At 46.0% G+C, this 23,256-nt stretch overlaps 2 protein-coding genes across 3 annotated transcripts in view; one reads left to right on the forward strand and one right to left on the reverse strand.

Annotated features, from left to right (window-relative positions):
- Nucleotides 1-3,979, reverse strand: part of LOC101783346 — a 5,107-nt gene extending 1,128 nt beyond the window's left edge. Inside the window, exons 1-4 of the mRNA XM_004963512.2 lie at nt 3,856-3,979; nt 3,705-3,774; nt 2,588-2,765; nt 2,343-2,507 (exon numbers count right to left, since the gene is read on the reverse strand). Of these exons, the coding sequence (XP_004963569.1) occupies nt 2,343-2,507; nt 2,588-2,765; nt 3,705-3,774; nt 3,856-3,979 (537 nt within the window). The remainder of the gene's footprint in view (nt 1-2,342; nt 2,508-2,587; nt 2,766-3,704; nt 3,775-3,855) is intronic.
- A 1,627-nt stretch (nt 3,980-5,606) lies between these two features.
- LOC101768758 (sugar transporter ERD6-like 4) lies at nt 5,607-10,747 on the forward strand. 2 transcript variants are annotated; one of them, XM_022825560.1, is made up of 18 exons: nt 5,607-5,840; nt 5,928-6,334; nt 6,428-6,517; nt 6,738-6,797; nt 6,904-6,969; nt 7,629-7,694; nt 7,801-7,876; nt 8,016-8,080; nt 8,153-8,245; nt 8,455-8,535; nt 8,610-8,694; nt 9,001-9,047; nt 9,147-9,209; nt 9,287-9,346; nt 9,455-9,520; nt 9,602-9,661; nt 10,064-10,178; nt 10,257-10,747. In XM_022825560.1, the coding sequence occupies exons 2-18, from the start codon at nt 6,032-6,034 to the stop codon at nt 10,367-10,369; spliced, it is 1,509 nt and encodes a 502-aa protein (XP_022681295.1). In that variant the 5' UTR covers nt 5,607-5,840; nt 5,928-6,031; the 3' UTR covers nt 10,370-10,747. The 2 variants fall into 2 exon arrangements, with proteins under 2 accessions (XP_022681295.1, XP_004961119.1); XM_004961062.2 differs by having other exon boundaries at nt 5,609-5,840; nt 5,957-6,334.
- The last annotated feature ends 12,509 nt before the right edge of the window (nt 10,748-23,256 follow it).

The following is a 23,256-nucleotide window of genomic DNA, read 5'->3' on the forward strand; positions in this document are numbered from 1 at the left end:
ACGCGGCGGAGGCTGGGGGCGGCGACGGGGAGAGAGGCTGGGGCTTGGGCTGGGAGAGGGATTGCTCGCCCATGGATGGAGGACGAAGAGGGGCGTCTTGACTTCTCGGCGGATTCGGGGTGGGATTGGGGGGTGTTTGTGGTATTTCGGTACTATGGGTAGTGGCTCCGGCCAGGCCGGGAGGAGTGAGGTGCGGGGTAGCCTACACGACATGTCGACAACGCATCAAAGGTGCTCCAGTACTGTACTCCCAGCAAAAATAACCCATTAAAAAATTGTGAAAAAATCAACAAAATACATGAACATATAGATCTGAGAATCTATGTTCATGTAAAAATTAAAATTAAACAAAATTTTATACAAGAGAAATAAAAAGACAAATCCGCATGTATAAATAGATACGTGTTGCGAATTTAGATGAACAATACATTTATCTTTTCTCATTGCATAAAATTTTGTTCAACTCCAAAAATTACTGAACATAAATCATTGCATTCTCCATCCGCTCATATCTTCTGTTGAATGTGTTATGCAATAAGCAATTCTATATAAATTCGCAAGCTGCAATGTAGAATAGTTTTATGTTGTACCATATGATTCATTAGTTACATTCGAATCATGTCGTCGATATTAAATCTCCTTAGTGATGGCGCAGTTGGACCATCAGAGAGCATGGATGTAATTGTTCTTTGAGTCTAATATGTGCATAACGCTTATTTTCACCCATCAATTTACAATTTCAAGGAAGATGTATATCAACTGATTACATTATCAGTCTAAGAATTTCACGCAATCAGACATCTAAATATGCATTTATTAGTGGATGCAAGACACGGCATAACTGAAATGAACAGATATAGTTACATGATTCTTGCGTAATTTAGCCCACATGCATATACACATATGCAATATACAGAGTAAAAGATGTAACATAAATTACAAGATTGAAGGTTAATAAACATCATGCGGCACCCAGAGTTATGTTGAATTTCAATAAAAATGTATTCGTGTCTAACCTACTTTATTGGAATAATCCAGATGCTATAAGTCCGTTGATTACTTTTGAGATATGTCCATATAATCGATTCCTATGCAAGTGTTCGAAGTCGATAAAGATCAGTCGAGATGCATCCTTCCAGGTAAAAGAAAAAAACCAAGATGTACTAGCTCTTTACCTTCGTGAGGATAACACTTTTATGAGTTTGAATTGACAACAGGCCAAGAACAACTACATTTAGTATGTATTTGTTTTGGAACGACGCGGGTTGGGTCGGAGCTGACCCACTTTTCTAGATTAGGTTCGACCCATCTCTTGTTTGATTGTATGGATGGGTTGGATCCAGGTTTTTGTTTGATTAGAGAGATAAAGTGGGTGGGAGTAGTTCCATCTCCTGTTTGGTAGGAGAGTTAGGGATGGACGGTGAATATGCTCACCTACTTGGTGAGATTACCACACACATCACCTGATCAATCCTTGAGAGGCAAAAAAGCAACAGAGGCGGCAAGCAGGCACACCAGTTCATCAATCCTTGAGCAACGTTAATCAACGACCCTTAACAACGTCAAGCTGGCACACTAATCTTTGAGCAACATTAATCCTTGAGCAAAGCCAACGGAACTAGTTCACTGAAGGTCATACCTGATAGGCACACGCACATAACAGCAAAGCCAACAGAACTTTTCACTGCAGTGAAAACATCCAAAGTTTCATACTCCAACCCCTATGAATCCTTGAGCAACATTATATCATACTCAGTAATTAAGTTGAAACATTATTACATATAATCAGTTAAAGGTAATACATCAAGCTCAAACCTTACTTACATATAGTAAGTTCAAGGCAATACAACCAGTTACACCAAGTTCAAGTCTTACATGATTTAAGTTCAAGGCTTACACGCTAACATAAAATTCAAGTTCTAACAAAAGAAACATCCCACTCATCGAGATCACCCTTACATTCCAGGAAACTTCTTAGCGATGAACATTGTGACCCAATTTAACTTGTGCTCGAATGGCAGGTTATAGAAAGCTTTGTCAATGTGAGGATTGACCACCAAATGAGCATAATAGAAAGATATGTGTGCTGAATTAAAATCAGAAAGTTGGTTCAAGTTGTCAAATAGGTCAACTAGCAGCTCAATATCAGGTTTAGCAACCAATTTATGGCAGCGACAAGGTTCTCATCTACACTTTTGAAAGCAGCAACCAGCCCATCCTCCTCCATTTCAACTACCTTGGCCTTTTTACTTGGTCTACTAACAAAAAATGTTTCCCCTTGAGTGGTAGGAAAATGTTGCCCCTTGAGTGGTAGGCCCATCACTTAGACCATAACCATTAACCTCATCCCCCTCTTCTTGACTTTCACCCTCATCATCCTTTCTACCTAGAGGTGCACTTGAATCTTTTGCAAAGTTTCCAGTAGCCATGCTATTGCCAAATATTGCCTCCATCTCTCGATAGTGCAAGAGGGGCTTGTTCAAGAACTCAGCATCAAACTTGTGATCCTAGACATAGAGGAGAAATAAGTTAATATAGCTTAACACTGGACAATCAATTAAAAACTAAGCAAAGATGGTAAGTTTACATGGACATGACCGTTGTAGTGCTCCTCATCAAGTGTAATTATGCATTTTTCTTCATCAAAGAGGGCAGCACTCAACTTCTTCAATCTATTTATCTTTGCAATCCTTTTCTGCCATGTTTTCAAATAATTCTTGACTTGCTCACCAGTGATCCTTGTGTTGAACTTCTCATTGATAGCCCTAGCACAACCATTGAAAAGGTATTTCTTAAAGCCCTTTGATGTCTTCAAACCAGCATCCACCAAATCATTGAGGTGAGAGAGCATTAAAGCATACGTTGCTGATGTCCATGTCGCATGCCCATTAGTTCCCCACGCCCTTCAGCTACTTCCTCCATTGTTCTGCCACACAAAAACAAAATCAGCAATAGTACCAGTACAAAATCAACACCAAGACATAGACAAAATATACATTATCACCAATACAAAATTAGCACCAAGACATAGCCAAAATGTACATTATCACCAATACAAAATCAGCACTAAGATATAGCCAAAATGTACATTATCACCAATACAAAATCAACACCAAGATATAGCCAAAATGTACATTATCACCAATACAAAATCAACACCAAGATATAGCCAAAATGTACATTATCACCACAAATTATACAAAATTCTGCAAGCAACATGTTCATAAAAATATTATTCAACATCAAATATGTCCTTACAAACAGCAATACATAAGAAAGGCTTAAAGATATTATACAGCTGAAAAAAATTCAAGTTTGAAACAAATATTAATTAACATTGTTGTTTTGACGGTCTGACCACATCTGATCTGCTAGCTGCTGCTTGAAATTAACCATAGTAGCATGCTCATTTGCTTGGCCAGTACGTGTGGAAGCATGGTTGTAGCTTGGCCAGTTAGTATCCTCTGTAAAGAACTCATCACGCCCATCTTGTATGACCCAATTGTGAATAATGCAGCAAGCACAAACAATATCTACTTGTGTTGGAAAAGGGAAGAATGGAGTAGCATCATTAAGAATTTTGAATCTCCTCTTTAGTGCCCCAAATGCCTACTCTACTGCGACACGTAGTGATGAGTCCCTAAGGTTGAACAATTTCCTTCTTATTTTTCACTGGATTACTTCCCCATTCATTTAAGTGGTACCGAACACCACAAAAGGGGGGCAAAAATCCTGGTTTGGCTCCATATCCAGTATCAACTAGGTAGAATTTGCCTATCATTTGATAGACAGATTGGTCATATTAATATAAACTGAAATTTGTATGTAAAAGTTGAGAGTTTACTACTCTATTACCTTGTGGGACGCGGAGGCCATTCTCACGTTCTAAAGCATCATGTAAAACTAGAGCAACATGTGCAGTTCCTTCCCAACCAACCAACACATAGGTGAACCGTAGATCAAAATCTACAACTGCCATTATATTTTATGGGCAAAAAGTTTTCCTACTAAAATAGATGCTCTTACATGAGTACCATCAATAGCTCCCAACACAATCCTAATTTTTTCAAAAAAGTAAAGATTAGGGATCATATGAGGTTAGATTAATACAAAACTCAAAACAAAACAGGGATAAGCCTCACACCTTAAAGTAAGGATCCCATCTGTTGTTCCCTGCAATTTTACTTGGAGTGTCCAAAGACGAGGGCCTAAATTAGTTCCCCTCGCAACTCTCCAATAGCATGGAGTACTTTGTTGAAATAGCGGCTAACTATTTCTCCCGATCTATTTAAATTAGTGCCAACTAACCTATTGCTAAGGTTATGTCTCACTGTATTTAGAAACATACCCACCTGTTGCTCAACACACAAGTTACATATATCTTTAAGCAAATCATGATCTCTAGAAAGATTGCAAAACCGAAAGAATTTGCCTCTATCAAGTCTTAACATGTTCAAGCAAGTTGTGTCATCATGTCATTCTTCTAAATTTTGTTACCCAGATAATCTACTCTCATCCTATCCCTTTCCTCCATAGGCCCATAGGTAAACCAACCCTCCTTGTACATCATTTACATTTTCTAGACTGAATAATCATGGTTATCATTGACAACATCATGTATGCATCAACAGCACGCGTTACAATCTTGGTCCTCTTATCCATCTACAATACAAGAATGAAAGAAACACCTGTTAGGATGTCCTGCTCAGTGCAATTTCATTGAAATTAAGATGTTCTGTAATAGATATAGCTATTGGATTATTTGTTCAATTTAACTCCCACAATACTATCAACCAGGAGCATCCAAAGCCAATACAGTAAATATCAACCAAGTCAAGCATGGTAGGGTTTCCTTACCATGGAGAGTAGGGGAGGCAACGGACAGGAGGGGCGGCAACGGGTGTCAAGCGAGTTCCAGCTGGGAGAGAAGGGTGACCGGGTGAGGGGAGTTGGCGGAGAGCAGGGTAGGTGGACGGGAGGGGCAGCAGCGGATGGGAGGGGCGGCAACGGGCGGCGGGCGAGGTCCAGCCGGGAGAGATGGATGAATGTGAGGGGAGGCAGCGGATGGGAGTTGATGCGGGGGAGGGTAGGGGAGGCGGCGGATGGCAGGGACGGCAGCAGCGAGATCAAGCTGGGAGAGGTACGGTCGGGAGAGATCGGTGACCGGGTGATCGGAGGCGGCAGATGGGGGTGGAGGCTGCAGAGGGTAGGGGAGGCCGTGGATGGCAGGGGAGGTGGCGCAGCGGCGGGGGTGGAGTGACGGGGTGAGAGGGGTGAGGATAGGGTTCAAGCGGTGATTGCTGGGAGCACGCGGGATTCACGTGACGTGCAGGAGGTTCTAGGTCGGCGTGGTCTGTTCGTTTTGGAGGAATGCAGCGGACCCGTATCCCGCAGGAATATTCCCTTATAGGTCGGATCCAATCCACGTTCCTTTTGAACCAAACGCGGGACTTTTGAACCAAACGCAGAACGATGTGAGTCGACCGATCCACATCAACCCGGTAACTAAACACACCCAGCTTTAAAAAAAACCTACAAAATGAAAATAGAGTATGGACATGCAAGCACCGAAAGGGTAGGCATGGCCACCTCCTCCCTCACGTCCAGCTCACCAGATTTCTCTGCCCACGACACGGACCAAAGGAAAACGGAAGAAACCATCCGGAAAGGCAGACTACCGCTTGCTTCCCTGGCCGTCTGTCTCTCTTCCCTCAAAAATCTCTCCGCAATCAAACCGCGGTCTCTCGGACCCATCGCGAAACCGGCGGGCGAAGCGCGAACGCTCTATCCGCTGCTGCCGGGGAGATCCATCCGACCCTGGTTTCTCCTTCTTTTTGTCGGTAAGGGATCCTAGCTTGATTGCGCGGGTGTGGATTGGATCGATTCCCTTGTTCTCATCAATCAGATCCAAGCTTCCGTCCACCCAGTTCTTGATTGCGTTCGTCTTCTCCGTCAGCGCTCAAGATCGGCGACGCTGCTTGACACCACGGCCGATCAAATTTCGTGCGCTGAGAAGAATTGAGGTCCAGGCATGAGCTTCCGGGACCAGGAGAGTGGCGGGGAGGATGGGGGCCGGGCGGACCTGCGGAAGCCGCTCTTGAACACCGGGAGCTGGTACCGGATGCCGCCGGCGGGGGGCATGATGGGCTCGCGGCAATCCAGCCTCATGGAGCGCCTAGGCTCCTCCACCTTCTCCCTCCGCGACGTCTCTGTCTCGGCCACGCTCTGCACGCTCATTGTTGCGCTAGGTCCCATCCAGTTCGGCTTCACCTGCGGCTACTCTTCGCCTACACAGGACGCGGTCATTGCTGACCTCGGCCTCTCTCTCTCCGAGGTGAGTCATGGTCGTGTATCATTGGTGCATCAACCCTTGTAAATTTTAATGCTTAGCTTTACTTGATGTTGCTTGGGCTTTTTCTCTATGCAGTTTTCCCTGTTCGGATCACTGTCCAACGTAGGGGCGATGGTGGGCGCCATTGCCAGTGGGCAGATTGCAGAGTACATTGGCCGCAAGGGGGTGAGACGTCCCTCTCGTTTTGTCTTTCCTATATCATGAGATGCAACAGATTGACTGGTGTTTTAGTTTCAAGTCATTAAGTGTCTATAGTAGCAGTACTATAGGAGGGTAAAAAGGTGGCAGCTTTGTTAGTGGCACCTTCAAAGATCTGCTTGTGATGATTTTCAGCAGAAATTCACTAGTGCACTGATTAATGTTCTCTCTTTGGTTGGTCTTGTAGTCTCTCATGATTGCCGCGATCCCGAACATTATTGGGTGGCTCGCAATATCATTTGCAAAAGTAAGGTTTCATTACCATCTTTTTTCATGCTCCTGCTGATGATTTATGTTCTTTGTGATAATAACCTGTGGATGTTTTATTTACATCTGATTTGGTTTATTTTTAGGATTCCTCCTTTTTGTTTATGGGCCGGCTGCTAGAAGGATTTGGTGTTGGTGTAATATCTTATACAGTATGCAACTCTTTTGCCTTCCCTCTTAGTAAAAATAATTTACTCTATAAGATTCTGGTGCTTTGATATGTATCTTTGAAACAACGCCTTTCATAAAGATATAGTCTTCACAAGTTCGTACGAACAAGCAATCCCAAGATTCAACACACTGGAAACAAAGTAGCATAGTGAAAAAGGAAACATACTGTGAAGCATAATATTAAGATATTTCCTTGGGTTATATGGTTCAGAAATATTCATGAACTTGACAAGAAAACCCATAAGGCGAATTAGCACTGACCCTCATTCAAAATAAAATGGTATGCTTATTTCATTGTCAAAAGATACTAGCCCTTAAAAGTAACAGAAATTCGATGTCAACTTATTATCGTTGCAAACCTGACTTGCTATATGTAATCTGTCCCATATTGTACAGTGATTTCTTTTCGTGAAACCGGAATGTTAATGAATTTCAGTAAATTTTCCTTGCATGACAATAACATAGATAGGTAGCCTTTCCACTGCATGCTCTTGCAAGTGCAGGTTTCTCAGATAGCACATTCGTGGTTAGACAACATCTATTTTTTTAAAGTACATGTTAGCAACTTATTGTTTATGCATTGTTGTTTTTATGACCAATGTTACGTTTTCTGATTGTACCTTGTATTTCATGATCTCAGGTACCTGTATATATTGCAGAAATTGCCCCACAGGACCAGAGGGGAGCTCTTGGTGCTGTCTTTCAGGTCGTTTCTGATAGTGAACAACATCATTTTATTCATGCATAGCCTGTCTTCTGGTCTGACACTGTTTTTTTCTCAACTTCGAACCAATCCATATTTTCTTTTGCAGCTCTCAGTTACGATTGGTATATTGCTTTCCTACCTGTTTGGCATGTTTGTTCCCTGGAGAATTCTTGCTGTTCTAGGTATGATGTGTAACTATGGTCTATTAGTTTAGTATGAAACAACAATATGCTACGTAGCACCAATCAATTGGCTAAGTCGATTGTTTTATTTATACAAATAACGTTCCTAACTATTTTCTGTTACTTTTGCATATGTAAGGCGTTTTACCTTGTACAATCCTGATTCCTGGGTTGTTCTTTGTTCCTGAATCTCCAAGGTGGCTGGTAAGTATTCAACGGTAATAAATTTTCAGAGCATTAATGGCAAGACCTGAATAGAACAGATTGTTGTTTCAGGCAAAAATGGGAAAGACGGAAGATTTTGAGTACTCACTGCAAGTTCTGCGGGGATTTCAGACTGACATCACAGCAGAAGTGAATGAAATAAAGGTAATCAGTGCAAATGTCAGTTTAGTTACAATCGAGACATACCTCATATGTGTATCCTGATAATCTTGTTCTTGATGGTACATTGGTCAAGCAACCAATATATTGCTAGTATTCTAGTAATAAGGGACCAAGTAGAATTTCTCTTGTTTTGCGGTACAATATAGCCAAAGGAGACCTGAATTACACAATTATCTGCCTTGTTTACACAGAGATCGGTAGCATCATCAAGGAGGAGGACAACCATTAGGTTTGCCGATATCAAGCAGAAGAGATATAGTGTTCCCCTTATGGTTAGTGGCCTGCTTCTAATTAATTTATGTTTTTAATTAATGTTTGATCTTTTACTTACTTGCTTGTCTTTTAGATAGGAATTGGTCTCCTTGTACTGCAGCAACTAAGTGGTGTCAATGGCATTCTATTTTATGCTGCAAGTATCTTCAAAGCTGCTGGTATATTCTTCACAACATGATTAATCTTTGTGGTGCTAAGCATTCTTTTGTGTACTAGTCTGCCACAAATGTTTGAAAATTTTGATGCTAGATTCTACTATAACTGACACATGCTGACCTATGCTTGTTGCCTTGCATATTTTGGAACTTGCCTAGCAAATGAAAACTACCTTATTTCTGTGTGATTTATGCTTGCATGGAGATGCTATCGCAATTCTTCATTTAATACCTAAGAAGAGGGAAATCATTTTCTAGATCATAGACTTCGTCAAGTATGATATCTTACCAGATTCTCTTTCTGAACAGGTATTACAAATAGTAATCTAGCAACATTTGGTTTGGGTGTTGTTCAGGTACATTTGTTTTAAAGTTGTTTTATCCCTTGTTGCTCAGATAAATTTGAGCAGATGTGGGCTTGGTATGGCATATTGAATGGGATCTAATCATTGTAGGTTATTGTTACTGGAGTGACAACCTGGCTGTCTGACAAAGCTGGTCGAAGGCTTCTTCTCATTGTTAGTTTCTAACTTTCCATCACAATTGTTTATTGGGCATGCTTATCCAGTTATGCTAATTGTGTTATTCTTTTCAGATTTCTACTACAGGAATGACCATTACTCTTGTTGTCGTTTCTGTGTCATTTTTTGTTAAGGTAATGCCACTTAAAAAGGTTAATAGTAGCATGTTACGTTTCTTTCTGAAATACTCCAGTTATGTTATCATTCATTTCTGAAATATTTTCGTTTCAATTCTGAAACAGGACAACATAACTGCTGGCTCTCATTTGTACTCTGTAATGAGTATGCTTTCGCTGGCTGGACTTGTGGTTAGTTGCACTACTATTACATATATGATTTCCCCCATGTTGTGATAAGTTTGTTTAAGGCCTTATCTTTTGCTACTCCAGGCATTTGTGATTTCATTCAATCTTGGCTTGGGAGCCATTCCCTGGATCATTATGTCTGAGGTATACTTTGCTCATCCTAGATTCTTATATTAAACAGAGCTTTTTGTAATTATTATGACTGTGGCTTGACACTTCTGTCACAGTCGTGAATTTCTACATTTCTATCTGCTTACCATGAGATACTGAAACCCCAAATCCCCAACTTCTTCCCAACATAGTTTCCTTTTAAAATGGATTTAAATAGTGCAATCCCACTGTTATTTGTTAACTTAAGCTCCTACAAAACTGCCTTATTTTTCTCTAGCCAGATGGCATCAATCATATTCATAGCAGCAATTACTGCAACCACCTCATCTAGTAAATTTTAGTAGAATTTTATGTTACAAATGGCAGCAAGCAGCCCATCAGTGTGCATCTACCAACTTCTAGGGAGATTCATATGTTTACCTTGTATTCCTTCAGATTCTTCCTGTTAGTATTAAGAGTCTTGCTGGAAGTGTTGCGACCCTTGCGAACTGGTTGGGAGCATGGGTCATTACTATGACTGCAAGCTTGATGTTGAGCTGGAGCAATGGAGGTACCTCGCTGCCCCTCTTATTTGAAGCATGCACTTTCCCTTGCAACGTTGGACCTGATCATTTCTTGTTTTGATCAGGAACCTTTGCTATTTACGCCGCAGTGTGTACCATGGCCCTCATTTTTGTGTGCTTGTGGGTGCCGGAGACCAAGGGAAGGACGCTTGAGGAAATTGCATTTTCATTCCGTTGAAGCTACAAGGGAGGGTCAACTGTTCTGAGACCAAGCATCATCATCAAAGTCTGAGATCACCCCATGTGCTATCAAGCCATGCCATTGGGACGGTGAATCCAAGAATTTTGCAGCAATCTTGCAGCCTCGTTTTAATTGGGTGTACCATCTTGTGTATCTATATTTATGTACATTGTACAAAATGATGCTATAGCAGGAGGCAGGTGTGTTTATATGTGTATAAGATATTATAAGATGGTAGCAGAAGGCACTGAACCCTTGCACGGGTTTGCGGCGGAGAGCAATTTGTTTATTTCATTGATTGCTGCTACATATATGTCCTGTTGAATATCAGAGGCAGATTCAAATTGATAAATTTTGAGCAAATACATCTCCGAAGCTGTCGGTGCCAGCCTCTAGTCCTATGCTTGAGTCTTGCGTTAGGCATGGAACCTAAAATGCCTAGGCATGATTGTACAGTGCCAAACTGGACATGATCACTGGAAAGACAAGATGCGAAGACATTGTTGAAAGGGAGCACGAATTGATTTCGGGCGGGGGATTCAAGATCTGTGCTGCGCACCTTTGAGTGACGTGGCGGCTTGGGTGGGGAAGGCATTGGCATGCGAAGCCCATCCCCACGGACCTCAACGGCCATGGCAGGGGCTACATCCGCCGGCTCCTCTCCCGCAGTGCCATCGCCGAGATCAGGAACGCTGAAACGCAGGGCCAAGCCATGTTTATCGTCCCCAGTCAACACTACGCCACCCCCCACCATTTTGGCGATTCCGCTGGCTTAAAAAGGCTGCGAGGAAGGCCTTCCAAGTCAGCCTGCAGCCCATTCTTAGCCCAACCGGTTTTGAACCGACCCTGAATACCAAACACAGTAATTAAGATCATCTTCTAAACTTAAAGAGAAAAAACATCTACCAACTCAAAACCAAATTTTAATTTTATTTAATTTAGAATTGGTAGGGGCCGCGCGAACGCGTACCCCCTCTTCACAAATTATGACGTCCACTCTCCCACTTGGGGAGATGGTAGGCCAGCGCTCCTCCCAAGTGCAATGGAGGCCGCTAACCTAGGCCATGACCCTTCTTGATTGGCCATCGACCCCGTCCAGGTAAGTATGGATCATGATTGCACCGGGGGTTTGTTTTGTAGCTGCTCCCGGGCTAAGCAAACACCCAGGGGACCGATATGGGACTAAAACTTATGTTAATCCGTCCTGTGTACTTGTCCTCGCGTGATTTTCAGCTCAGTTAAGGCCTGCTTTTGTTCAGCCCGTTGGGCTCGGCAAGGCCCAAGAGAGAATCTCAATTGATTTCCCACGAGGCCAGAGAGGCCCGCCGCTTGTGGACTGTTGGGCCTTCTCATCTCAACTCCGGTCGCCCCCGGGTGTTTCGGCTAGCCAGTCAGACGCCAGTGCAGCAGGCGAGGGCTTCGAGTTCGGTCAAACCGTCAAAGGCTCAACGCAAAGCTGCGGCGGCCGAGCCGCAGCCGCCAATGCGGCGATGCGGGGCCGGCTATGAAGGCGCAGCAACCTCTGGCCTCGGGGCCACGCGCAGACGCTGGTGGTGGTCCCGTGACGTAGACCTGCCAAGACAACTCGATCGTATCTCTGCGCGTACCTGCGAGCCCCAGCTCCGTGCAAGTAGCAGCACAGTGCACCATGCTATGCATGCATGAAAAGGCACGACCCGAGCAGCCTCGGAGGCCGGGGCTACCAGCCTACTCGTAGACGCTACGCCGCCTAGCCACGCCTGCGTGACGTGACACGCTTTAACGGCTCGGGTCAAATGAGCTTCTCCCACGTCGGATGATCTCCCCGGGCGTGATAGCGACGTTGTGGGGAGCTGGCATCGATCCAGCAGCTAAAGCTAAGCTACTGGGTTTGGAGTACTGTACGCGGCAGTGTATTGGAGGGTGGTGCCGGTAGACGCGCCACGGTCAAGGAAAGGGAAGAATCAGCATGTCTCAGTTCTCAAGCGACTTGCAGAGCTCATACCTCCGGGATCTTCTCTGGCTAAGCATGTGTGATGCGTGAAATTGCTGGGGTTTGACGTCGGAATGCCGGTAGATTGTCGTAACCTGTTAGCAGGAGTAATTAGCTTGCTAATCCGCCGCTTCTGCGCGCTGTCCTTTTGCTCACAACTATCACTTCCGTCCTAAAGTGTCTTTTTTAGAAAATTTAAGACACGTTATTAATCGTGACAAATGATCATACTGTCTTCAGTCGCTCGTACTAGTGGTGAATGGAAATCGTACTGTCTATTTGATTTTCTAGATCCTAAGGCGAGTCTCAATACTGGTTTCATCAACAATTCTGGCATTAATGAAGAAAGAAGAAACTATCGTGTCGTGGTGATGAAACGGGCCGGCTCCGGTTACCCAGACATCGGTAAGCGGACGACAGTCCATTGAGGTGGGGTCGTTTCATCCTAGTCCGCCGGCGGAGATCCCGTGCGCCGCCCTCCCTCCCGCGCGCCGCCACCACCGCCACCAGCTGCTGCGCCATCCCCACCGCCACCAGCATCTGCTGCGCCACCACCACCAGCTGCTGCGCCAAATCGCTTACTCTCCCCTCCAAATAGGGTGCCAAATCCCCTTCTTTGCAACTCCATGCCCTTCCACGGTGAGGTCGGTGGCGTTGTCCGGGCTGCGGCCGAGGAGATCCTACGGAAGAGCGACGGGAAGAGCGGCGCCGGCAGCGAGAGCGGGCCGCGGCCAAACCCGACCATCCCGACGAGCTCCGCGAGGGTCGTGTGCGCGCACACGAAGGTGAAATTCTCCACGGCCACGAACGCGGCCGTGGCAGAGGCGCACCTCGAGGCTGCCGTCCCCCGCACGCGTAGTAGTAGAGCGGCTGGCCGGAGCAAAAGAGGCGGGGTGTGTCGCGGCGTGGTGAGGGAAGAGGAGGAGCGTGCGGCCGGGCAGTTGCAGATGGGTAGCAAGAGCGGCGGAGCAGCAGCAGTAGTTGGGGCAGCAACGACGGTGGAGTAGCAGCGGCAGCAACGCTTGTGCAGCAGGAGTCGCAGAGCAGCGGAACGGCGGAGAAGATTGAGCAGCGGCGTAGCAGCTTTGGAGCGTTTCAAGGATCAGGGAGAAAGGATAAGGAACCGAATGGTAAGGAAGAAAAATAAATGGAGAATAAAAAGAGAGCGACAAATTATGGTTAACCTACAATTATATTCAATAATCAATTTTATTTCATATGAAATTGTATTTTCGATGGAGGGAAAACATATAATTCTTAACGGATCTGTATTGCGAACGTCACCATATTTTCAAAGGGTACGTATTTCACATGATACATTTGATCACAACACCATTCCACAATTGATTGTTACAGCCGGTCTATGAAGCTGTGCAATAAAACCGTGCATTGAGAGTGATAGCTTCATTTCATTGAGAATCTAACGTGGCAGTCTCAGTAACAGTGTGGTGAAACTATACAATGAGATTGGTCTAAAATAACCGGATTGAAAATCTAACGTGGCAGTCTTGGTAACAGTACGATCAAGTACGATAAAACTGGCCTAAAATAACCAGAAAAATAGCACTAATTGATAATTATTGACTCCATGTGCTTGTTCATGTCTTTTTTTATTTGAGTAAGTATGGCTTTAATTAGAAAAGCCTCGTTTGCGCTGTTCGTGAAACAAAAAGATAAATGCTAAAAAATACTTATTTAATACGGAGTTTGTATAGTACTAATTATTTTTATCTTTGTGAGTAGTATGTTTGTTTACTCCCGATCGTACTTTTAAAAAAAAACAAGAAGAAAGCGTCCCAATTACCAATGGTTTCGATCCATTTCCATTTTGGTTCCTACTGCATGTTGCCCTCGGCGGTCCGCCTGCTAGGGTACAAAGGGGACACTGCAACTGCATGCTGCTGAAAACCATCTCAAAAGATGCTCTCGATATATCTCTCGTGCTTAGCGCGCGAAAGCGTTCTCAAAGCAATCTCGAGGACTTTTTAGGCGACAGCCTTTTTGAACACACTGCTAGTATAATCACCATCTCCTTGGGCGGATCCAATAGTTTGGTAGTGCAGTGTCCTCTCTGATGCGCTGCATGCACCAGGTAGCTAGGAACAAGAACAAGCACTGATCCGAACAAATCAAATGCATTGATCCGATGGATGTTTTGGCCGTCACACGTGCAATGCAAAGCACACCCTTGTGATTGTCGAGCTGGAGATCACTAACTAAACAATTAATGGTACTACTGTTGATCAGTAATCCCTCAGTTGTTGTAGCCGGGCCCACAATTACAATGACAAATGGGGTCCCATGACAAATCTGTTCTACACAGCCAAATTTTGAAATACTCCATCGGACATGCATGAAAAACTAAAGTTTGTGCGTGTTCCCATGCAATGTGTACTGCATGGATCCAAGCTAAGCTACGGCAGCATTCCTTTCCCTCGTGAATCTGAGCTAGGCACTCTTGCATACTCTTCTTTTTCTTTTTGGGAATATCTCTTTCTCTTCTTTGACTCGAGGACTTCGATTGGAAGAAGGGAACGAGCTAGCATCGGTCGGTGCATATCCGTTGAGCTCGTCGCGACGTGGGACGCATGCAGGCGTGCGTGCATGATTTTCCATCGATTTTGGGGCGTTGAGATCCGTGCTTCACGTCGCGCCCCCAAGGAGAGAACTGAACTGATCGATCGGCTAGCGCTAGCAGCCATGAAAATTGAAGAGCACAGGGGTAACAGACAGAGGGCCTTCTTCGACCGACAGATGTGCGCTTTGGACTGGGCTTTGGACTGGGCATTTGCAGGGTTGGTTGGCCTCCTTTCATCGCGGCATTGGACTTTAGTTACCAAATTAGAAGTGGTAAAGTTTGCATTTTGTTAGAAATACGCAACTATAGTATTTCGTTTGTATTTGTGAATTATTGTCCAAACATTGACTAATTAGGCTCAAAAGATTCGTCTCGCAAAGTACAACAAAACTGTGCAATTAGTTTTTGATTTCGTCTACATTTAGTACTCCATGCATGTACCGCAAGTTTGATGTCATGGGTAATCTTCTTTTTTGCATAGTGCCAAAGTTGGGAAAAAGGGGACTAAACAAGGCCAAAGGCTTTTTGTTTTTAACATGCGCTAGGACGTTTTTCATTAATAAGAAGAGAATTACAACGATACAATTTTAGGAGAGATCCTAAAATGCAAAGTAACAAGGACAACCACCGACGACACGCAACACAGACACAACAACAGAAAAGAAAACTACAGCACCACCACCACCACAACCACCACACAAACACGACCTAAGACAACTGATACCTGCAGGAGAGAAAGGCACCAAGAACACACGCACATCACCGACTGCTTAACAATCCGAAGCCAACGGAGGTAGAGTGAGAAGGTCATGCAAGACGATGCCTCCAGGAAGGAAGCGATGCCAATGCCGCCATCGTCTGTCTGTCCTCGGAGGAGCAGACCAAGTCTTCACCTACCACAAACTATTGGATTTGGAGGCCGCAACAACGCCCCCAGCGAGGTGAGCTACGTCAAAGGACGCAACTAATGTCGGCCCCGACGAGTGCCCGACCAGGCTTTCGCCAAAGGCCCCCCAAAACCAACTCCGCACAGTAGACCGCAGAGACCTTGATGATAGCCAATGCGATGGGATGGCAGCGAGTAATCCACAGCGATGACGATGAGGACCATCCGCAGGCGCAGTAGAGAGGGACCGCCATCACGACGACTGAAAAATGACCACAATGTCCCAAGACGACCCAAGCGGATCTCGATGGAGACCTGCCAGAGGAGCTCATGCCGGCGAGAAAAAGTAACCTTGGGGAGATCAGAGCGCGATCTGGGTGTGGTGGGGTATGTGGTGGGGTGAGGGGAGGATGAGGAGCGCGACCTGGGGAAGAGAGGAGGGAGAGGCGCGCGGGGTTGCTGGTTTCGGAGGCAGCGGTGGCGGCGGCCACCCGTTATGGTTCGCAATGGGGGGCCCAAGTCGCCCTCGAGCGAGAGCACCGGCAAGGATGGCCCTTGAGGAAACCACCAACGAGGATGACCATGGGAGCGATTGGAGCACGACCAGAGGGAGAAGGAGCAGATCTGGCCAAGGGCATTATGGATCTGGGTGCAGGAGGACTAGATTCGACCGCACCATTGCCGAGCGAAAGTTCGTTCGTCAGTGAAGTTTGCCCCACCACCGGCTACCAGCTTGGGCAGCGGCGAGGGGGATGGGGAGAGGCGAGCGAGTCCAGCTAGCAGCGCGATGAGGGAGTGCCTGTTCCGCCAAAGGGGGCGACGCGAGGACCCACTCGGCGCAACCACCGCTGACCAGAGCCTCCCACCACGCCCAGGCCACCATGCCGCCTATGAGGATGTCCCCGCATAGATTCATCGGGGGAGATGCCGGATCCGCCCGCAGAGGCCGCAGATTTAGAGCCCGCCGACCCCCTCTCCTCCCCCCGACCAGGGAACCTCCTCCGTCGACGCCTAACCACTAGTGTCCACATGCGAGGGGCGAGGAACTGCCCTGCCGCCGTCATCCTCAAAGCGGCCCGGACTTCTGGGGGCGTGCTCTAGCGACAACAGGCTAGGAGAGATGCGAGAGGGTGGCTAGCGGCGCACAGGCACAAGCGCTGCCTGAGGCGCCCGTACGGACAACGACGTGGGGGCCTCGGAAGGGGTAGGGTCAACAACTCTTCAACAATCTCATCACGGCAAATGCCGTAATTCTACTGCTGGAACATTCGGTCTATAACCACTTTCATACTTTTACACCGGCTGCTCCTTTGATTTATTCCCTTGGTTAACTGTCACTTTCCTCAGCCCGGGCGAATTCTGACGTGGTGGGAGGGCACTATAGGAGTATTGACTTAATGTGGAGAAAATAAGTGCTCCCTCTGTAAAAAAAAGCAAGTCATTCTAGGTTGTCTTAAGTTAAACTTTTTCAACTTTGACTAAATTTATAAAAAAAATATCAATATTTATAGCATCAAATAGATATATTATAAAAAATATCTCATGATAAATCTAATGGAACTTATTTCATACCATAAATATATGTAGTTTTTTCTATAATATTGGTCAAACTAAGAAAAGTTTGACTTAGAACCATCCTAAAATAACTTGTTTTTTTGGACGGAGGGAGTACTAGTGTAATCTCGGGAGAAAAAAAAAGACAAGTAGCGTAGGAGATTTTTTAAAAGACATTACTTGTCTGTTTTACGGAGCAGGGTATTTTACTGAGGGAGGTTTTTTTAAAAAACATACAAGTAATGCATTTTACGGAGGGAGTTTTTGGGACCGGTATTCATCCCACCCTCACCCTCATCCCTCTAGTGCTGGGAGTCTGAGCACGGAAGCAATAAGGGGGAGCTCTGTGGCATGGGTCCTCCGTCTCCCACCTCTCTCCCTATGCCTAGCCCCTCTGTCTCCAAATACATGCGCCGCTCTCCTCTCTCCATGAGCGCGACAGGAGCTCCTTACTTGCCGGCGAAGGATGGGTGGTGTGGTGGAGAAAGGGTGCTGACCATATTTGGATTTCATCCTTTTGCGCATCCAAATAGGAATTTAATTGCGTTACTTTCTAAGATTCCAAAAGGCATGCACAATCATACGACCAACAAAATTTGAATTGTAGTTCAATGCAATACCACAACCGATTTGGTATTGAAACCAATTCAATATCAAGCTCTCCAATATTGACATCCAAAAACAATCTAAATGTTTAGTGACTCACTAATAGCTTGCAGTGAACTTTATTACCAATGGGGGACTTTTGTGGCACCTGCTAGCCCCCTTATCTCCGTCACTAAGGCTTAGTTTGGGAACTCGAATCCCCGTGGGGATCCCGTCGTTTTCCCCGGGTGGGAAGGCCATGGGGGCACAATCCACGCGTTAGCTTAACCGGGCATTTGGAATGCCACATCCAAAGGGTTCTCCTGCCTGACCCGTGTCCTTTTCACGGGGGAACACGCCCCACCTCGACAGGTCGGGAAGCAATCCCTCGTCTCCCACCCGAGTCTCGAGCTCTCCGTGAGATCTTGACGATGCTCACGAGACGCGACCGACGACCACCACCGCTAGTTCCACAATCGGCCGACCTTCTTCCTCACCAACACCGTCACCTCCGTTTGCGTTGCTGCCACCTCCGCATCTCTGCACATCTGCTTCCGTGGCTGCAACTTCCACACCATCTTCGCCTCCATCTCCACGGCCACCGTTTCCACCTCCGCCGCCACGCTACAGCTCGGCATCTCTCAGGATGCTCGATTCTTCCTCCCCGATCTCCCCTTCCTATCCCATTCTCCCTTTTGCTCTAGGGTTCTAAGCATAGATGTTGTGAAATTGATGATTTCTTCCTCTGTTTAATGATACTCGGCATCTTGATCCGTCGATTAGAACAAGATGCGTATGAGTATCTGGCGTGATACTTATATAGTTCCAGATGCTCACTGCCAAATCTTGTGAAATTAAATATTTCTTCCCCTGATTTCCTTCTTCTGCTTTATTGCTGATTCACTGATTAGATGCACCCCTATTTGATTCATTCTCTCTGCTTATTGCTGATCTAATCTACTTGATCTTATTCTTGCAGTGAGTATCTGATGCTATGTAAGTAAAAGGCGTCCATAATTTATAATCGCCAGCTGGAACATGCACTGAAGCATCGGTGATTGTTGCAACTGAAAGAGCTATCACAACACAAAGCTGTTACCTCTTCTGCACATGTTTCTTTTTTATTTTTTCTTTATAATCAGAAGTAATCTTTCCGTTTTGAAATAGGAACAGCCTGTGTGATGATTATTGGTAATCAAATTTAAATATCAAATTCTTGTGGATGTATGGATGGGAGGACTACAATTTCAATCTTGATGCAAATTTTTGCTATTTATCACAAAATTTTGATACAGATAATATAATTGTTTCTCACAAAATGGTGTGCAATGCTCGTTTAAAAATTCATGGAATTAGGTAGCTACCAAAAGAGTACTTGTGTGCAACATGTAAATTTTATTATGTGTTTACAAGAGCAGGGCTGGTGTCTGACCCGCGAGCCCTGCCCACTGCTCTCCAAACAGTGACGGGGCTGGGTGAGGCCTGGTGGAGCGGTACCCGGGCAAACTAGTGGTAGGTAGAATTCCTGCTTCGGCTTCCCTTCCACGGGCTAATCTGCCACCAGCTTCCAAAGTAGCCTTAAGGGCTCCTTTAAATCCCGTCGTATTTCTGTGATTTCCTTGGGTGGGCTCTCCACACGAATTCTGTTCCCAGACTATATTTCCCTAGCATTTGGGAGCCCATGAGCACGGGGGTGGCAAGCCCAATCCGCAACTTTTTTCTAGGTGAGAACGCCCCACCTCTCGAGCCCGGATGCCACAACCCAGCGTCGTCGCGACTCGTGAGGGTAGCGCTGCCATCTTCGTCCGCTTCGCCACGTCGCCTCTCCGATAAATGACCAAGCGCTGCCACCCCTTCGTGTCGTCGTCCAGGTGCTTCCCCTCCTCCGTGTCCTCGTCCTCGTTCCCGACCAACAGCAGCCGCCGCCGCCTCGAGTACTCTCTGCGACGAATATCTCGATCTACGCAGACACCACCTCGGCCGGCGACCAAGCTCTGCCACCTCTTCTCAACCCTGTCTAGGCGCTGCCACCCCCCTCCGCGTCCCCGTCCCTATCCAGGAGCACCGCCGCCGTCTCGATCTACAACGACAAGACCCTCTTTCTCCTCGGCCTGCATATGTGAGTTTCCCCCCTCCCCCTATCCTCCTATTTCCTAATTCCTTGTAGATCTTGGTGTATTAGCTCCAAGATCCACTCCTTGCCTATCAACAGCCTCTGCATCCAAGATGTGCCTACCTGCTGAACGAAATTGTGATGCTATATGGTTAATCAGAGTAGCATTTTCTTGTAGTTTGTATTTAGTCACTATGAACTAGCAGTCTTGTAGTAAAAAAATAATTGGATTTAATGGTTGGATTAATGATTTATGAAATTTATGAATGGTTCTGTTCTTGTGACCGAGATATGTCATATGTTCCATGCTATTCCTGAAACGCGGTCTACTTGTTTGAGCGGTACATTGATTTAGGCGAGACAACAAGATGGTTGGAACGTCTCTTTGAGTTCAATCCACACCCAAAAGCACTGATCTGCGAGCTGAACCCACACCCTAAAGAAGTATTTCAAAGCAAAGCAATAATAGCACAACATCTAGCTTTGAATATAATGGAATGGCTTCTGTTGATAGAAATCCACTCAATTTTGATCTTGGTGGTGTAGAAAGCGCTAAAGTTCAATCTGCTCCACTTAGCAATGTTGTGCTCATTTGACTTCCAGTCATGGAAATGTTTTTTTTGTCAATTTGTGGCAAATAACTTGCTGTAGACATGCGGTGTACCACTACCATTGCAATGGCTTGATGATTTGGTGGTAGATATTGCTTCTTTATCTGCATGCCATCACAAATGAGCTGCTCATGTACATTGCTATCTGATGGCTTGCTCATGTGCAAGATAAAAGTGATGCTCTGTATGGTATGTATTATTGGTTGGTATTTTTTTTTAAAAAAAAGAGAGCATGTATTGGTATTGGCGCAGACAACCGAGCTGCGCAAGTTCCTTCCCACCAGGCTGCCCTGCGTCAGGAACTCAGGACTGCCCTGCCATGCCCTCCCTCCAAACAGCGACAGGGGAGGGGCAGCACTGCCCTGCCGGTGGAGGGGGATTGCGATGTCCATATAATCCCCGTTGGGGTTATTCCTTCCCGAGGCTAATCATCCATGAGCTCCCAAATTAGCACTAAGCTGGAGGATTGTCCACGGTGCCAGGTGGGGTGTTTCAGTGACGGTTTGGTAATCTAGGTTAGTGTGGAATGAGACTTTCGGTCTCAGGTAAGCTGGTAGGTAGGCCTCTTGAGTCCTGACCAACTGACCCACCCGCTAGGCGAACTAGTTCTAAGGTAGAAGGCGTTGGCAAAATTTCGTGCAGCTAGAGATGAGAAAAGAGTGTTGCTCTCTTTGATACCGAACAGATACGAAGATAAAAAGAGATTACACTTGGAGTTCTGAAAAACAATAGGTCCCTCCTTACAACGAGATAGGGCTCCCCTTTTATAGTGACTCATGAGCAGTGTTATCCTAAATGCTAAACGGTAAACAGTCGGTCACCTGCTGTTTAGCCATTATTCGGTCTAAACAGTTGATTAAACGGGCTAAATGGCCGATTAAACGGGCTAAACAGTCGATTACATGGAAACGGCTTGCCACCGTTTAGCGTTTAATTGGCCTAAACGACCATTTAGGCGAACAGTGCTCATGAGCCACTTTACATTCCGAAAATGTCCTTTCTCAACCACTACATTTCTAAGATACACCGTATATAAAAATCATTAGGGGTAACATGTACAAATTGGATTCCTTCACCTAGTCACGTTTCTCACGCCTCCACCCTTCCAACCTTGGAACTTCACCTTCGCGTCACACCAATTCTCCAGCCTCGTGTCTTCACCTTCGGCTCGGGATAGACGCCCACCCTTGTGGCGCCTAGTTCGTCATGCTGCTCCAAGAGCTTATAACCTCGCGATGTCTTCCTTCAAGTTTTGTTCCTGAGTAAAGAATGAAAAGGTGAAAGCTCGATGCTCTAGACTGACTCCGAGCACTCGAGGCTTAGCTCGATTGGAGTTTAGTCATCAGCTAATAGTCGCTAGCTTCGAGTCCCTAAAGTAACAAAGAAGATGCTAGGGTAAGAGTTTTATTGCCATAATGGTTCCGTAACAAGTTGCAAAGTTAATTAAGTTTTGTTCGTTGATCAAGAACTTGCGAGGATAAAGAGTTTTTATCCAGAAACGGCGATCGAGGGTGTTTAGTTTTTTACTATCCTCAACAAAGAGCTTAGATTCACAAACACCTGGGACTATAAATAGGCTAGGGTAAACCAATGCGGTAGCTGAATATACAAATAAATGTGAGGAACCGTATGGTGACCACAACTACGACACGTAAAAGATAAGTAGAAGCATACAAAAAATGTGTGGAACTAAAAGTTAGCATAATTGATCATATAAGTCATTGTGTCATTTAAAATTTGTTCACTTCTGTTTCCGATAGCATGTAGTGTAGACTCAGACCATGTTTGTTTCCCACCTTAATTTTAGCTCCTAAAAAGTTTTAGTGAGTTTTTAGTCCATGATCTAAAGCATATTTGGTTCCACCTCCAAAAACTGACTAAAAGTATTAAATGTTATGACACAATGACCATACTGCCCTCCCCATGCCCCTGCTCCTTCTCTGTCCGCCCCTCCCTTCCTCCCACTTCCCTGCACACACGCACCCGCCCGAGCCCTCTCGCTGCCCCACCGGCGGCGGTCGGCGCCCTCCTCCCACCGGCGCCCCTCCCCTCCCTCCTTCCCTCGGCCGCCGCCCCCTCCCCTCCTCTTCTTCCCCGGCCCCGCCCCCTACCCTCCAATCAAGGCCACCGCGCCCCTACCCTCCTCTTCCTCCCGCTGGCGCCGCCCCCTTCCCTCCAATCCTGACCGCCGCGCCCCTCCCCTCCTCTTCTTCCCCGGCACCGCCACCCCCCTCCCGATCCTCCCTCGCCTGGATCCGGCGGCGGCGGTAGGGATCCGGCGGGGGAGCACCCGGCCGGCTCGTGCGGCGGCGCAAGGGAGCGGGGGTGGCAGATCTGGCGGGAGATGGCACGGTCGCTGGTGAGAGGCCGCGGGCGCCGACGTGGAGGAAGGCGGGAGCGGCGGCAGGGTCAGGAAGGGTGAGGTCGGGAGGAGGGTGCGGGGGTAGGGGCAATAAAGGAGGTGTAGTGGGAGTTCAACACTGGTTTTAGGAGGTTTTAGAAGGAGGTGAGGGGACTAAAAGTTTTGAGCCTTCTAAAACTTTTTAGTCAAAAAATCCACCCTAAAAATCTATAGCATTTAATAA

Source organism: Setaria italica, chromosome III (assembly GCF_000263155.2).
Source record: "Setaria italica strain Yugu1 chromosome III, Setaria_italica_v2.0, whole genome shotgun sequence".
NCBI classification, from domain to species: domain Eukaryota; kingdom Viridiplantae; phylum Streptophyta; class Magnoliopsida; order Poales; family Poaceae; genus Setaria; species Setaria italica.

Coding starts and splice junctions, on each gene's coding strand:
- LOC101768758 (XM_022825560.1), top strand. CDS start 6,032: ATGAGCTTCCGGGACCAGGAGAGTGGCGGGGAGGATGGGGGCCGGGCG. Junction 8,695..9,000: donor AAGTATCTTCAAAGCTGCTG/GTATATTCTTCA, acceptor CTTTCTGAACAG/GTATTACAAATAGTAATCTA. Junction 9,662..10,063: donor CCTGGATCATTATGTCTGAG/GTATACTTTGCT, acceptor GTATTCCTTCAG/ATTCTTCCTGTTAGTATTAA.